General features: G+C 37.5%; 1 protein-coding gene across 3 annotated transcripts in view; it reads right to left on the reverse strand.

Annotated features, from left to right (window-relative positions):
* Positions 1 to 15366, reverse strand: part of NUP153 (nucleoporin 153) — a 71535-nt gene that overhangs the window by 44043 nt on the left and 12126 nt on the right. For all 3 annotated transcript variants that reach the window (XM_046004307.1, XM_046004306.1, XM_046004308.1), the window contains exons 2-5: positions 12565 to 12790; positions 2935 to 3183; positions 2679 to 2818; positions 2467 to 2595 (exon numbers count right to left, since the gene is read on the reverse strand). In XM_046004307.1, coding sequence (XP_045860263.1) covers positions 2467 to 2595; positions 2679 to 2818; positions 2935 to 3183; positions 12565 to 12790 — 744 coding nt within the window. The remainder of the gene's footprint in view (positions 1 to 2466; positions 2596 to 2678; positions 2819 to 2934; positions 3184 to 12564; positions 12791 to 15366) is intronic.

Below are 15366 nucleotides of genomic sequence, written 5' to 3' on the forward strand. Positions count from 1 at the left end.
ATTGGTATTCTTTCTTTCTTAAAATATTTGGTAGAATTCACCAAGGAAGTTAACTGAGCCTGAAGTTTTCTTTGCTGAAAGATATCTTAACTGCGTATTCAATTTACTGAATAGACTATTTGGGTTATTATATCTCAACTAGTATCAAACAACATGAAAACTTAAGTATAAATCTAACAAAATATGTGCAAGTTCTGTATGATGAATACTACAAAACACCGATAAAAGAAATTTCAAAAAGACAAGTAAATGGAGAGCCATGCTATGTTCAAGGATTGGGAGATTCAAGTTTATTAAGATGTATATTCTCCCCTAAATTCATCTTTAGATTCAAAGCAATGCTAATCAATATTCCAGTAGATTGCAGAAATTGTAATGTGATTCTAAAATTACGAAAAAGAAAAAGATCTAGGAAACCCAAAAAAGCCTGTAAAAGAATAAAGTCGGAGGACTCACATTAGTGATTTCAAGATAACTGAAGGCTATAGTAATCAAGAGAGTTTTGAGTTGGCCAAAGGATACATAGAAATAGAAAATAATAGAAAGTCAAGAAACAGAGCCACATATATGGTCAACTGATTTTCAAATAAAGAGGCAAAGGCAAATCAATATAGAATGTATAAATTTTTCAGCAAATGGTACTAGAAAAACTGAACATCCCTTATGTCAAAAAAAAAAATCGTGATCCCTACCTCCTGACATGATACCTACCACAGACAAAAATTAACTCAAAAGAGATCAGAAGCCTAAATTAAAACCTCAAACTATAAAGCCTCTAGAAAACACAGAAGAAAATCTGTGACCCTAGCTTAGACAAAAATGTCTTACATACTACACCAAAAGCATGAACCATATAAGAAAAAAAAACCAATATACTAAATGCCATCAAAAGTAAAAACCTTGGGGCACCTGGGTGGCTCAGTGGGTTGGAGCCTCTGCCTTCGGCTCAGGTCATGATCTCAGGGTCCTGGGATCGAGCCCCGCATCGGGCTCTCTGCTCAGTAGGGAGCCTGCTTCCTCCTCTCTCTGCCTGCCTCTCTGCCTACTTGTGATCTCTGTCTGTCAAATAAATAAATAAATAATCTTAAAAAAAAAAAAAAAAAGTAAAAAACCTTCTCTTCAAAAGACTTAAGCCAGGTTTGCACAACATATATCTAACAAAGGACTTAATAAAGGAATAACATACTCTCAGAAGTCATTAATAAGAAAACAACCCTATTAAATAAGAGGCAAGGGGAGCATGGGTTACTCAGCTGGTTGAGTGTCTTGACTCTTGATGTTGGCTCAGGACATGATCTCTGGGTCATGAGATGGAGGCCCACATGGGGCTCCCAGCTCAGCTGGCGGTCTGCTTGAGAATCCCTCCCCCTGCCCCTCTCCCGTTTCACATGTGTGCACACACTCTCTAAAAATAAATAAATCTTTAAAACAAAAAACAGGCAAAAGATCTGAACAGATGTTTCACCAAAGATGATACATTTATGGCAAATAAGCACACAAAATGATGCTCAGTTTCATAAATAAAAACCAGAGCAATGTGGAGTTACCACTACGTGCCTCTCAGAATGGCTAAATTTTTTAAAAAAGAGAAAAGAAAAACCAAAGAAACAACAAGAACTGAATGCAAAGTGGTGCCAGTCATTCTGGAAAACAGTCTGGCAATTTATTATAAAGTTTAATGTATACTTAACATAAGACCCAGCAGCCAACTTCTAGGTATTTACCCAAGAGAAATGAAAATGAATGTTCACACAAAATGTTCATAACCACTTTAATCAGAAATGCCCCAAATCAGAAGCAACCCAAGTATCCTTTCACTAGGGAATGGATAAACAAATTACACCTCAGCAATAAAAGGAATTACTGATGTAGGCAAAAATATGTATTAATCTCAGATGCATTACACTGAGTAGAATGAGCCATATTCAAAAGGTTCGAAATTATATTGATCAAATTTAAATGATATTCTGGAAACATCAAAACTACAGGGAAAGAAAACACATCAGTGGTTGCCAAAGGGTGGAAAGCAGAAAGAGGGGTCAACTACAGAGAGGCATAAGGTAACATTTGGGGTGATGGAAATGTTTATTCAATACTTTGCAGAGTGGGCACACGACTGTATGTATTCTGTTAAAATTTAATTACTCTAATAAGGGTAAGTTTTACTAAACATAATGTACACCTCAATTTTTTTAAAAAGGAATATTAACTCCTAAATTAATTCCTAAAGCACAGATGCACAGAACACACTCACAAATGTAATGAATAAATATTCACTTGGGTCAAAATAATGTTCAAATAGTCCCTAAATAAAAGGAATGTTTCTAACCCACAGTTCTATCACTTTACCAAAAAAAAAAAAAAAATAGCCAAACCACAACTCCACTTGAGGTCCATGAGTTACTTGTCAATTATTATTACTATTATTATTTTTAAGTTCTCAGTCCTTCTCCTATTCAAACCAACCTGATACGCTGTGTTTCGAAGTTTAGGCTGTCTTACAGCAGCTGCTGCCCCACCATACACTGTTTTTCCAGGATAAAATGGAGAATCTCCAAGCTGACTTGTTTTAAGGACTGAAGAATTCCCAAGTGACTGCACAGAAACACAACAATAAATTATGAGCAATAAACACTCAAAACTAATGTGATTAAATCAAATCCTATTAGTACACTCACAGGGGAAAGTGTTCCAAAGGCAGTCAAGTTGAATGCTGGTTTTTTCGAGCTGGTGGCAGTGTGCTGTGAGAGTGAAGGAGTCCGTTCAGCCTCTGGGGACCACAGAGGTGGCAAGGAAGTGTTCTTCGTAACAGCTATATCTGAAACAAAAATATGCACTGCAAGTAAGCACACTAATTACAAGAAAATGGAAATTACCAGTCAGAAGAAAACCTATCCCACGAAATTTAACTTCACTACCAAATGCCAAGAATACCTTTATCAGAAGCTCTTGAAGAAAAACCACTGGTAGTTGAGATGTTATCATCATCATGCTGAGAGGTAGAATCTTTAATTTCCTTTACAAGGGAAAATCCAGAACTGCCAATTGGGAATGCCGAGGATGTGGAGGGCTGACAGTGTAATGCAGGAGATTCCAACATGGAGAAATTCATATGGCTCCGATGAAGAGAAGGCCTTGTTAATACATCTGGGTAATTTGAAGAAGTACTAGTTGTTGAGGGTTCTTTAAAAAAAAAAAAAAAAAATATATATATATATATATATGAATACACAGCTTAGAAAAAGCAATACAGTATCACAACAAATGGAGTCTAAAAAAAAAAAAATACTATATAATAGAGGTTCAATGCAAGTCACTGAAGCCTCCCATGATAAGCCCAATTTAGGCTATTCTTTAGCCAAACAAGATTTCATCTAATTGCAATGAATTTACTTAACTGAGTATCAAACCATGTTTCAGGGTTCACATACAACTTCTAAAAGTGCATGATTCTTTTCTTTTCCTTGAATTGATATTATAAAACTTGCTTGTATAAAATAAAATCAAAGAAGCTATATAAGAAAGTCATGAAACAAAAAGGATGTCTTCCTCCAAGCACAACTACTATTAAATTTGTGTATCCTCCCAGATATTTTATATGCATACATAAATGTTGTCCCTTATTACATAATCACACCATGCATCCAGTTCTAGGACTTGCTTTTCTGTTTACCAATGTAACTGTCTCTATATACAAAGCATTCACTTTAAAGACCATGTTGTATTTTATCACAGGCATTGACTATATTTATGTGATTATTTTCCCAATGCTCCATCAAACATATATGCACTGATATCTGCGTGCTTTTCAGAATATTCTTTTGGATTAATCCACAGTTCTCTAAAACTATAACAGAAACATGAAATTATTAAACAGATACTCTTAAGCTACTCACAGAAATATCTGATTCTGTAAGCCTGAGTTGAACCCCTAGCGCTGCCTGAGTAACCAAGGTATGAGATTCCGTGGGATAAACAGTTACATTGGTACTGCTCTGGGGACTGATCGGAGTATATGCTTGTTTCTGCTTATGAGACATACTGTGATCTTGTCAAGCTAAACTCCCACAAAGAGCAAATGACAAAGTACATTTCCGCCATCCTAACCCTGGGTATTAACCTTTTTTGATTTCCGTCAATCTACTATGTCAAATGGCAACATTATTTTACTTAGATTTACTTAAATGAGAGGGCTACTGAGCATCCTTCTCTATATTCATTGGTCATTTACATTTCTTCTATTAATTGCTTACTGATATAGTCCCTCTTACTAATAAAGTAAGTTAAAATCTAATTTTTGATCAGTAAGATCCTGTGATATGATCTGAAATAATTTTTCACCATTGGTTGAACCTATTCATTTTGTTGATGGGTGTCTTTTACAGTACAGAAAATAACTTGCACTTTGTTTACAAAGACTTTTACCATTCCAAGACTGTAAGAAATTAAAAATTTTACTCATTTTTTTTTTTTTGGTACTGCACTGTCACTTTTATTTCAATATAATGTTTAATCTTGAGTCCATCTGGAATCAGTTATAATGTAGTAGTGACAGAATGATTCAGGCTTCATTGTTTTCCAAATGGTTAGCCTGTTCATGTTCTAAAATAATCTTCTTAAAACAAGCTATCTTTTAATCACTGATTGAGAAGCCACCACTACCACAATACTAAGTTCCAAAAGGCTTTTCACTCCTTTCCCCAGTGATATATCTGTACTAGTAGGATAATGTTTTACCTACTCTAACTTTAGAACACATTTAGTAACTGTAAAAGTTACTCCAACCTACCCCCCACATTCCCCTTATTCTTTTTCAGAATCTCTCTATTCATCTTCAGGTATATTTTCAAGAACTTTAAAATCATTTTTCAAGTTTACAAAAAGACTCACAGTTAGGCTAGAATAACTAAGCCTCCAGACTAGCCCTTCTACTATAATTTAAATAATTATTAAACTAAACAAAATGGACGTCTTTCAGACAATAGAAATCACTCAAAAACAGAAAAACTCAAAATAAATAGAAAACTCAAAAAGTGAGCCCTATCGCTATCCCACTCTCTACCTAGGTACATTTCCGGACCTGGAAGAGAAAATTGGAGTCCAAGCAGAACATGGCAGGCAGAAATCAGAATTAAGGGCACTGGACAGTAGAAAGTAAGTAAGAGTTATTGGGTTTTTTTCCTATATTAATTTTGTGATTAATTTCTCTTCTACAATTCTCTTAGTCTAACAAGTTTTGTTTTGTTTAATCAATTGGCTTAGGTTTTCTGGGTATTACTGGCAGGCAAGGATCATTTTGCCTCCTTCTTCCCCATACTTATACATATATAGACATCCTCTATAATTATATCTTTAATATCTAGAAATAGTAACAATGGGCTTCCATTTCATATCTGATTTTAATGGGAATGTTTCTAATGTTTCACATTACATGTAATTCTGGACTCTGGATGACTAACATGTTATAGAAGTAGTAGAATCCAAGTTCTAAATGAAATAAAGAAGAATGGACTTTAAGTTTTAGTAAATGCCTATTAAATATCTACCAGAAAGAAAAAAATTGTAAGATCACTTCACCTATAAATATGCTGAATTATATTAAAACCCTCACGATGAATGATTCCTTACATCCCAAGATTAACTCTTCCCAGTAAGAAGATTCTACTGTTCTTTAAGGTACTGCTGAACCGTATTTGCTATGCTGTAATTTTCTTCCCGAAAGTAGGTCTTCAAAAATACTTAACAGCATAGGCAATACAAAACAATTCTGGATTAGTTTTAGAGTACTATTATGCAAAAAATAAGATGCAGATTAAAAACACTTAACTAGGACTAGAAAGAAACATCAACTTAATAAAAGCCATATATGAAAAACTCACAGCTAATATCAAACCCAGTGGTGAAAGAGATTTTCCTCTAAAATCAGGAACAAGACAAGGACACCTGCTCTACTGACTTCTATTTAACTAGTACTGGAAGCTCTGGACAGAGTTGTAAGGCAAGCAGAAGAAAGATATCCAAATTGGAAAAGAAGAAGTAAAATATCTCTATTCCCAAATGATACAGCTTATATGCAGAAACTCCTAAATATTACACACATACATACATTAACACACGCACACACACACACACACACACACACACACACACACACACCCTGCTGGAATAAACAAATTCAGCGAAATAGCAGATTACACAAAAGTGACTTGTTTCTACACACTAACAATGCACATTCTGGAAAGTAAAATAAGAAAACAATTCCAGAGGTGCCTGGGTGGCCCAGTGGGTTAAGCATCTGCCTTCGGCTCAGGTCATGATCCCGGAGACCCAGGATCAAGCCCTGCATTAAACTCCCTGCTCAGTGGGGAGTCTGCTTCTCCCTCACCTCACTCTCCTGCACTCTCTCAAATATGTAACTAAAATTAAAAAAAGAAAGAAAGAAAGAAAAAAGAAAAGTAAAGAAAACAAAAAACTCAATTAACAACGGCATGAGAAATAATAAAACACTTAGAATTTAACCAAAAGAGGGGCATCTGGGTAGCTCAGTCAGTTAAGCATTTGCCTTCGGCTCTGGTCATGATCCTAGGGTTCTGGGATCGAAACCCATACTGGGCTCCCTGCTCAAAGGAGAGCCTGCTTTTCCCTCTCCCTCCACTGCTCCCCCTGCTTGTGCTGTCTCACTTGCTCTCTTTCTCTGTCAAATAAATAAATGAAATCTTTAAAAAAAAAAAAATCACTATTCATGAAAAGCCATATTTTAAAAATCCAATAGAACATTTAAATTGGTTTTTTTAATGCAGTTTTTTTTTTTTTAAAGATTTTATTTATTTATTTGCCAGAGATCACAAGTAGGCAGAGAGGCAGGCAGGTGGGAGGGGCGGGGACCCTTGCGCTGAGCAGAGAGCCCGATGCGGGGCTCGATCCTGGCACCCTGGGATCATGACCTGAGCCGAAGGCAGAGGCTTTAACCCACTGAGTCACCCAGGTGCCCCTTAAATTGTTTTATATGTAATAATTTCTTATCAAGTTCACTTAAGATAGACACTAGAGTCTGAAAATCTACTGGTACATCCAGACACCCAAAGGCTCACCATCATTAAGACAGTCAACACAACGAAGTACACAGGCAGAAAGCTGCAGAGAACAGATTTTAAATGGACCACAGATTCTATAACTGTTCGTACTGCCCTGTACTATTTGAAGAATGCACAATCCCCTCCAGCTCCAGTTACTATTAAAAGTTACACTGGCAAAATTAATATTGAGTAAACAACATTCAGGACTGCTTTAAGCTTTCCATTATTTTAAGCTTCAAATAATCTGACACCACTTTAAGAGCAGATAGGTCTAAGTTGTTTTTTGAGAATGCACTGTGAAATTTAAATGTAATGTTTCAGAGTAAACAGTTCTTTCTCTAGTAAGAGCTATATTCATCACACTGGGGAGTTATCAATGGTATTTTAAATCACATATTATGTGATTACAATTACTGAATAATCCAATACCCAGAAAAGAACTATCTGGGACTAAAAGTTTAAGATAAGAGCAGGATTGGGGCAGACGGGTGGCTCAGTTGGTTAAGTGTCTGCGTTTGGCTCGGGTAACCATCCACAACCTCTCACTAGGCTCCCTGCTCAGTGGGGAGCCTGCTTTTCCCTTACCCTCTGTCCCTCGCAACACTCATGCTTGCTCTCAAATAAATACATAAAATCTTAAAAAAAAAAAAAAAGAAAGAAAAGAAAAAGGAGGAGGATTCAGATTTAAGGTAAGAATGAGGTGGGAAGGGGCACCTGGGTGGCTCAGTGGGTTAAGCCGCTGCCTTCAGCTCAGGTCATGATCTCAAGGTCCTGGGATCGAGTCCTGCATCCGGCTCTCTGCTCAGCAGGGAGCCTGCTTCCCTCTCTCTCTCTCTGCCTGCCTCTCTGCCTACTTGTGGTCTCTCTCTGTCAAATAAATAAATAAAATCTTAAAAAAAAAAAAAAAAAGAATGAGGTGGGAAATGCTATCAAGTTCCTGAAATTACTATAAAGAAGTGGCTCACGATTTGCTTCTACATAATTAAAGAAGTTAGGGTGAATAAGTGTGCAAACAGAGAAAACAAGATCAGCCGTAAGTTGGTTGTCTTTGAAGCCGGGTAATGGGTACGTGGGGGTTTCACTGCACTATCCTCCTTAGCTGCGCAGTTTGAAATCTTGGTAGTTTGAAATCATGGTAATTTTAGACGCTAACTCACAAAGGTATGTATACTATACATGTAACTATACATGTAACAGAAAAGCTACGATATAACCTTAGTGACATAATGAATAAAATCCAAGTGGGAAATGACCTCAGCAAACCACCGAATTAATTCCATTATCTTACTGAAAATACAAACACGTGCAAAAAAGAACTTTACAGATGTAAAATGAGAAACACTCCATTTATCTCACCCCTGAATTAAATTAAATCTTCAAGATAGTTAATCCTCAAAAGCATGCTCATTAAGATGGAAAATAGTGTCAGTCACTGTGGATATTGGCCGGGGAACACTGGAAGTCTCTAACGAAAGGAGAAGCCAGAGTCCCCCTTAAATGCCCAGGAAACAATGACATGAAGGCAGTCAGCATAGACCTACTAGATAAAGCCTCAAGGTGGTTGTTGGTAATGTATTTGAAAGAAATCTGTCCAAAGTATAGATATTAGAACTTCCCAAGTTATTCTAACAAAAAATAAGCAAACATTTAAAGATTAAGCCAAACTAAGAATTACTAAGAAAACTTAGATAAGCCATTTGCCCACACTGGGAGTCATTTTTTCAGGCCCACTTCATTCTCACTGGGTTTCACGACAAGCAAATCAGGCAGTAAAAGATGTTACTATATCCACCAAAATTAACAGGCCATACACCACCTTAATTATTTAGGCAAGACAAGACTTCAACACAGAGTCAGAAAACTTTTATAAGCTAAAACATATAGTGAAAGAAAATATATATAAAGAAACATAAGGAGAGATAAACAGGACTTCATCAAAATTAAAAACTTTTAGGGTGCATGCATGGCTTGGTGGGTTAAGCCTTTGCCTTTGGCTCAGGTCATGGTCTCAGGGTCCTGGGATTGAGTCCCACATTGCATGCGCTCTCTGCTCAGCAGAGAGCCTGCTCCCCTCCCCACCTGCTTCTCTGCCTACTTGCGATCTCTGTTTCTGTCAAATAAATAAATAAAATCTTTAAAAAAAAATTAAGAACTTTTGTGCTTCAAAGAACACTATCAAGAAAGTAAAAAAGACAATCCACAGAGGGAAAATATTTGTAAACCCTACACTGATAAGGGGCTTACATCCAGAATATACAATGACCTCATCCAATTCAACAATAGAAAGACAAATAATCCAATTAAAAATGGAAAAAGGAGATGCGAATAGTTATTTCTCCAAAGATATACAAACAGCCAATGAGCATATGGTAAGATGCTCAGTATTATTGGTCATCATGGAAATGCAAATCAAAACCACAAGATGCCACTTCAACCCACTAAAAGAGCTATAATAAAAAAATTAAAGGGATGGCCTGGCTGGGTCAGCCCAGGCTCTTGATCTCAGGGTCATGAGTTGTTCAAGCCCTATGTTGGGTGTAGAGATTACAAAAAAAACCCACAAAAAATTAACTTTATAAAAAACATTTAGAGGGCACCTGGGTGGCTCAGTGGATTAAGCCGCTGCCTTCGGCTCGGGTCATGGTCTCAGGGTCCTGGGATCGAGCCCCGCATCGGGCTCTCTGCTCCATGGGGAGCCTGCTTCCTCCTCTCTCTCTGCCTGCCTCTCTGCCTACTTGTGATCTCTCTCTCTGTCAAGTGAATAAATAAAATCTTTAAAAAAAAAAAAAAAAACATTTAGAAATGAAAAAGGTTGGTGAGGATGTAAAGAAATTATAATCTTCATACACTGTCGGTGGGAAGGCAAGATGATATATCCACTTTGGAAAACAATTATTCCTCAAAATGTCAGAATTACTATGTGCCCTAGCAATTCTATTCCTACGTATACACACAAGAAAGCACATAGCCACACAAAACCTTGCACACATGAATATTCAGGGCGGCAGTATTCGTCATGTTCAAGAAGTGGAAAAACCCAAATGTCCAGTAACTAATGAATGGATAAACAGAATGGAGTTTTATCTCTATCATGGAATATTGCCTGGCAATAAAAAGAAGCTCTGATGCATGCCACAAGCTGGATGAACCTTGAAAACATGCTAAGTGAAGTAAGCCAGTCAACAAAGGACCATATATTCTGTGACTCCATTTATATGAAATGTCCAGTCTAGGCAAATCTACAGAGAGACAAAGACAAATCAGTGGTTGCCTGGGATGGGGAATGACTACTAATGGGTCTAGGGTTTGGGGGTGGTGACAGGGATGGTGATGAAAATGCCCTAAAACCGACTGTGGTGACGGTTTAACAACGCTGTGAATATATTTAAAACCACTGAATTGAACACTTTATCTTTTTAAATTTTGGAGTATAGGTTCACACACAACATTACATTAGTTTCAGGTGTACAACACATGACTCAACAAGTTTACACATTACGGGATGCTCTCAAGTGCAGCTTCCAGCTGTCGCCATTCAACACTATGACAACAACACTGACTATATGCTGTGCCTTTCACCCCCGTGACTTTTCTCCCTAATTAGAAGCCTGTATCTCCGGCCCGCCTTCACGTATTTGCCCACCTCCATACACCCTCCCCTCAGCAACCAGCAGTTTGTTCACTCTATTGATCATTCTGATTCTGCTTTCTGTTTGCGTATTCATCTGGTATTTTAGATTCCGCATGACTGAAATCATATGGCTTTGTCTTTATTTCTCTGACTTATTTCGCTTAGCACAATACCCTCTAGGTCCATGTATGTTGTCGCAAATGGCATGATCTCATCTTTTCTTATGGTCACATACCATTCCAGAGTGTGTGTGTGTGTGTGTGTGTGTGTGTGTTCTCCACATCTTCCTCACCCATTCTCTATCGATGGACAATTATACTGCTTCTGTATCTTGGCTGTTATAAACAATGCTGTAATAAACACAGCAGTGCATCTTTTTAGATTATTATTAAAAAAAGATTATTTAGATTATTTATTTAGATTATTATTATAAAAAGTTATCTTTTTAGATTAGTGCTTTTTCTTTATACCCAGTCGTGGAACTGCTGGACCCTATGGTAATTCTACTTTTAATTTTCTGAGGAACCTCCACCTCCACAATGTTTTCCACAGTGGCTGTACCAATTCACACTCCCACCAACAGTATACAAGGGTCCCTTTATCTCCAAATTCTTGCCAACACTTGTTATTTGTCTTTTTGATTTTAGCCACTCTGACAGGTGTGAGGTGATACCTCATAGTGGTTTTGATTTTCATTTTTCTGATGATGATTGATATCGAGCATCTTTTCATATGTCTGTTGGCTATCTTTATGTCTTCTTTGGAAAAATGTCTACTCAGGTCGTATGTCTTTTTTTTTTTTTTTTGTACGTCCATTTTTTAGGTGGAATGTTTGTGGAGTTTTTTGGTGTTGAATTGCTGAAGTTCTTTATATATTTTGGACATTAACCCCTTATTGGGTATAGCATTTGCAAGTATCTTCTCCCATTCAAGCAGGTTACCTTTTTGTTGTGTTAATGGTTTCCTTAGTTGTGCAAAGGCTTTTTATTTTGATGTAGCCCTAACAGTTTTTGCTTTTGCTTCCCCTGCCTTAGGGGACATAGCTAGAAAAATGTAGCTATGACCAATGTCAGAGAAATTACTGCCTATGCTCTCTTCTATGATTTTTATGGTTGTAAAGCTCACATCTAGATCTTTGATCAATTTTGAGTTTAATTTTGTGTATGGTGTTAGAAAGTGGTCCAGTTTCATTCTTTTGCATTAAACTGTACACTTTAAATGGGGATGTGAAACAGTGTATCTCAATAAAGCTGTAAAAACTATATACAGCGAAATGACAGAATAATATTTCCAAATATGCCATGTTCATGGATTATACTGAAGCTACTGAGTATTTGTAAACCCCATCAAAATGCTGTAAGAGGATCCAAAAACATTCAAGCCGTTAAAATGCAGGCTCACTTAATTCTAAGACTAATGAAATGACCCAGCTGAGGTGCTACAGAAAGGACAGGAGCCAACTGCGGTTATACTACACCTAAATTCTAGGGTTGGGGGAGGCATTATCACAGTTTCACTGTAAGAGTTCACACTTATATAGTGTTGCCTTAGTGCCACGACCTATAGCAAAACAATTATGAGGATACTGAGGGGAAAACAGACTCTCCTGTCCAAAAAGTCACATGACAGCTGATGGGTCTGAAAATTCAAAACCCAAGTCTAACCCCAGAGCTTGCATTCCTAACTGATACATCAACCTCCCTTACTAAGCAAAAAGCTGATAACTCATTTGAACCTGATCATCACCCTCTTCCTATAGAGCTTACGTACTAGCCAATGAGATTTACTACAGCAAGGGAATGTGAAAAGGTTTATGAAAACCTATCACACCTAACAAAATATTCACATTCTACGTACCTTCTGTATTACTGACTGTTGGCTCAGGAGTGATTCTCCCATCATGAATATTAGAGCTCTCCTCATCGGCAAAGACCAGATGATCATCTTCTCTATTTTCGGGCCACTGTGGAACCTCTCTTGTGTCTGATGAGCAGCCACATACATCTTCATTCTTGTTGAAGTATCTTTGTAACCATCCTGGCACAATATTCTTAACAGATTCTGTAACCCTGCTAAGAATGCCCTATTGGAGGAAGAAACACATAAGACAGTTTTAGAAATTTATCTCTTTAAATATGTACCTAATTACAGAAACCATATCAAGCAAATCATGACTACTTTCAACAAAGTTTCCTAAAGTTCAGTTATTTGAGTTAATGCTGACATGATGGTATTTCACAAATTCTATAGACATTATGAAATACCTACTTTCTTTCTTCCATATGCATACATCCATGAGTCAATAACTGCCCCAAATGGCCTATGTTCTAACCCCTAAAAACTCCAACAGACCACCCAATAAGCCATATACTTTTTTGGTTAACAAAATAATGCACTAAAATACTACAATCTCAAAGAAAAGCCGTCTATATTGATTCTAGAATATTAAAAGAAGCAACATTTCCTTTCCAACCAGGGTCCAGCAGAATGGCTCCTACAAAGAAGGGTCGCAAGAAGAAGGGCCTTTCTGCCTTCAACGAGGTAGGGACTAGAGAATATGTTACCCACATTCACAAGCACAACCATGGAGTGGGTTTCAGGAAGCATATGTGCCCCTCAGGCACTCTAAGGGATCCAGAAATTTGCCATAAAGGAGATGGGAACTCCAGATGTACACACTGACACCAGGCTCAAAAAAGCTGTCTGGGGGCACCTGGGTGGCTCAGTGGGTTAAGCCGCTGCCTTCGGCTCGGGTCATGATCTCGGGGTCCTGGGATCGAGTCCCACATCGGGCTCTCTGCTCACCAGGGAGCCTGCTTCCCTCTCTCTCTCTGCCTGCCTCTCTATCTACTTGTGATCTCTCTCTGTCAAATAAATAAATAAAATCTTTAAAAAAAAAAAAAAAAAAAGCTGTCTGGACCAAAGGAATAAGGAATGTTCCATACCATACCCATGCACCATTGCCCAGAAAGCTGTAATGGGGATGAAGCTTCACCAAACATGCTCTACACATTGGTTCCCTATGTACCCGTTGCCACTTTCAAAAAAAATCTACTTAATGTGGATGAGAACCAATCGCTGATTGTCAAATAAAGGCATAAAACTGCAAAAAAAAGCAATATAAATAATACCTTCAACAGCTTCCTTAAACAATTATTTTATTGCCCACTAATAAAGAAAAAAACTTGGACAATTAAAAATGAGGTTTTTTTAAGACCTATAACAATTAATCCAACATTATAAACTCAATAAATAACCTAAGTGTTTTTGATGGGGAAATTCTGTTACATCACATGTTGTCTGAAGATCCAAGGAATTAATTTTATTATGACAACTGTTAAGGGGAGAAACAAATGTGGTGCAACTATAAGTGCTCTTAACATTTATTGTAGCTTTGCTATGTGCCAGGCACTGTTCTAAGTAGTTTATACATATTAAATTGAATCCTCACAATAATTTTATGAAATTGATATTAATAATGTCACCTTATGGATGAAGAGAGACAGTGAAGTTTTAAGTAATTTGTCTAAGGTACAAACACAACTACTGTAGTTTACCTAGGGAGAGAGTTAAGGGAAGGGCTTTGGGATTGGTAGGATCTAGGAAAAGTTTGAGTACCTCCCTGTACTTTGATTTACTCTAGGTAAAACGGTAACACCCACTCCAACCTGAGAGAACCATACAAAAGACCAAATGAAATAACGTGAAAACACCTCACAATTTCCAAAATATAACAGAACCATACGGATAATTTTATTACTAATGAGAAGAAAAAAAAATTAGCAGAAACAAACTGGGGTGAGATAACCAAGTTTAGGCAATGATTTCCTTCATAATGTAGCATTAGTAGTATTTCAAAGAAAGAATCACAGGAGGAAAAACATGAACTGACAAGTACAAAAAACAACAGTTAAAAATCAAGACACTGGGGCGCCTGGGTGGCTCATTCGGTTAAGCGTCTGCCTTTGGCTCAGGTCATGATCCCAGGGTCCTGGGATAGAGCCCTGCATCTGGCTCCCTGCTCAGCAGAAAGCCTGCTTCTCTCTCTCCCACTCCCCCTGCTTGTGTTCCTTCTCTCAATATCTCTCTTTTTCAAATAAATAGATAAAATATTTTTTAAAAAAATCAAGGCAGGGGGCACCTGGGTGGCTCAGTGGATTAAGCCGCTGCCTTCGGCTCAGGTCATGATCTCAGGGTCCTGGGATTGAGCCCCACATCAGGCTCTCTGCTCCACAGGGAGCCTGCTTCCTCTTCTCTCTCTGCCTGCCTCTCTGCCTACTTGTGATCTCTCTCTCTGTCAAATAAATAAATAAAATCTTTTAAAAAAAAAATCAAGGCAGAATATATAAATGTACTCTGAAAGCTAATCCAAGACAAAGAGGCCCTTGAAATATCCTGTCAACAGAAAAGATAGAACACATTTCTGATACTGGCACTTGAATAGTATTTTCTCCACTATCTGAAAGGTGTAGGTATCAACTGGGAAATATGTAGTTATTTTTCCACCTATTCTCCAAACATAAACTGAACCAAACTATAACAATGTGAGCTCTCCAGCAACATAGGAAGCCAGCAGCCCTATAAAAAAGACTACCTAGAGAAAAGCACAAAATCACTGTTCCCTTCCTCAATGCTAATGTTACACGGTATTACTTCCTC

Source organism: Meles meles, chromosome 5, assembly GCF_922984935.1.
Source record: "Meles meles chromosome 5, mMelMel3.1 paternal haplotype, whole genome shotgun sequence".
In the NCBI taxonomy this organism is placed as follows: domain Eukaryota; kingdom Metazoa; phylum Chordata; class Mammalia; order Carnivora; family Mustelidae; genus Meles; species Meles meles.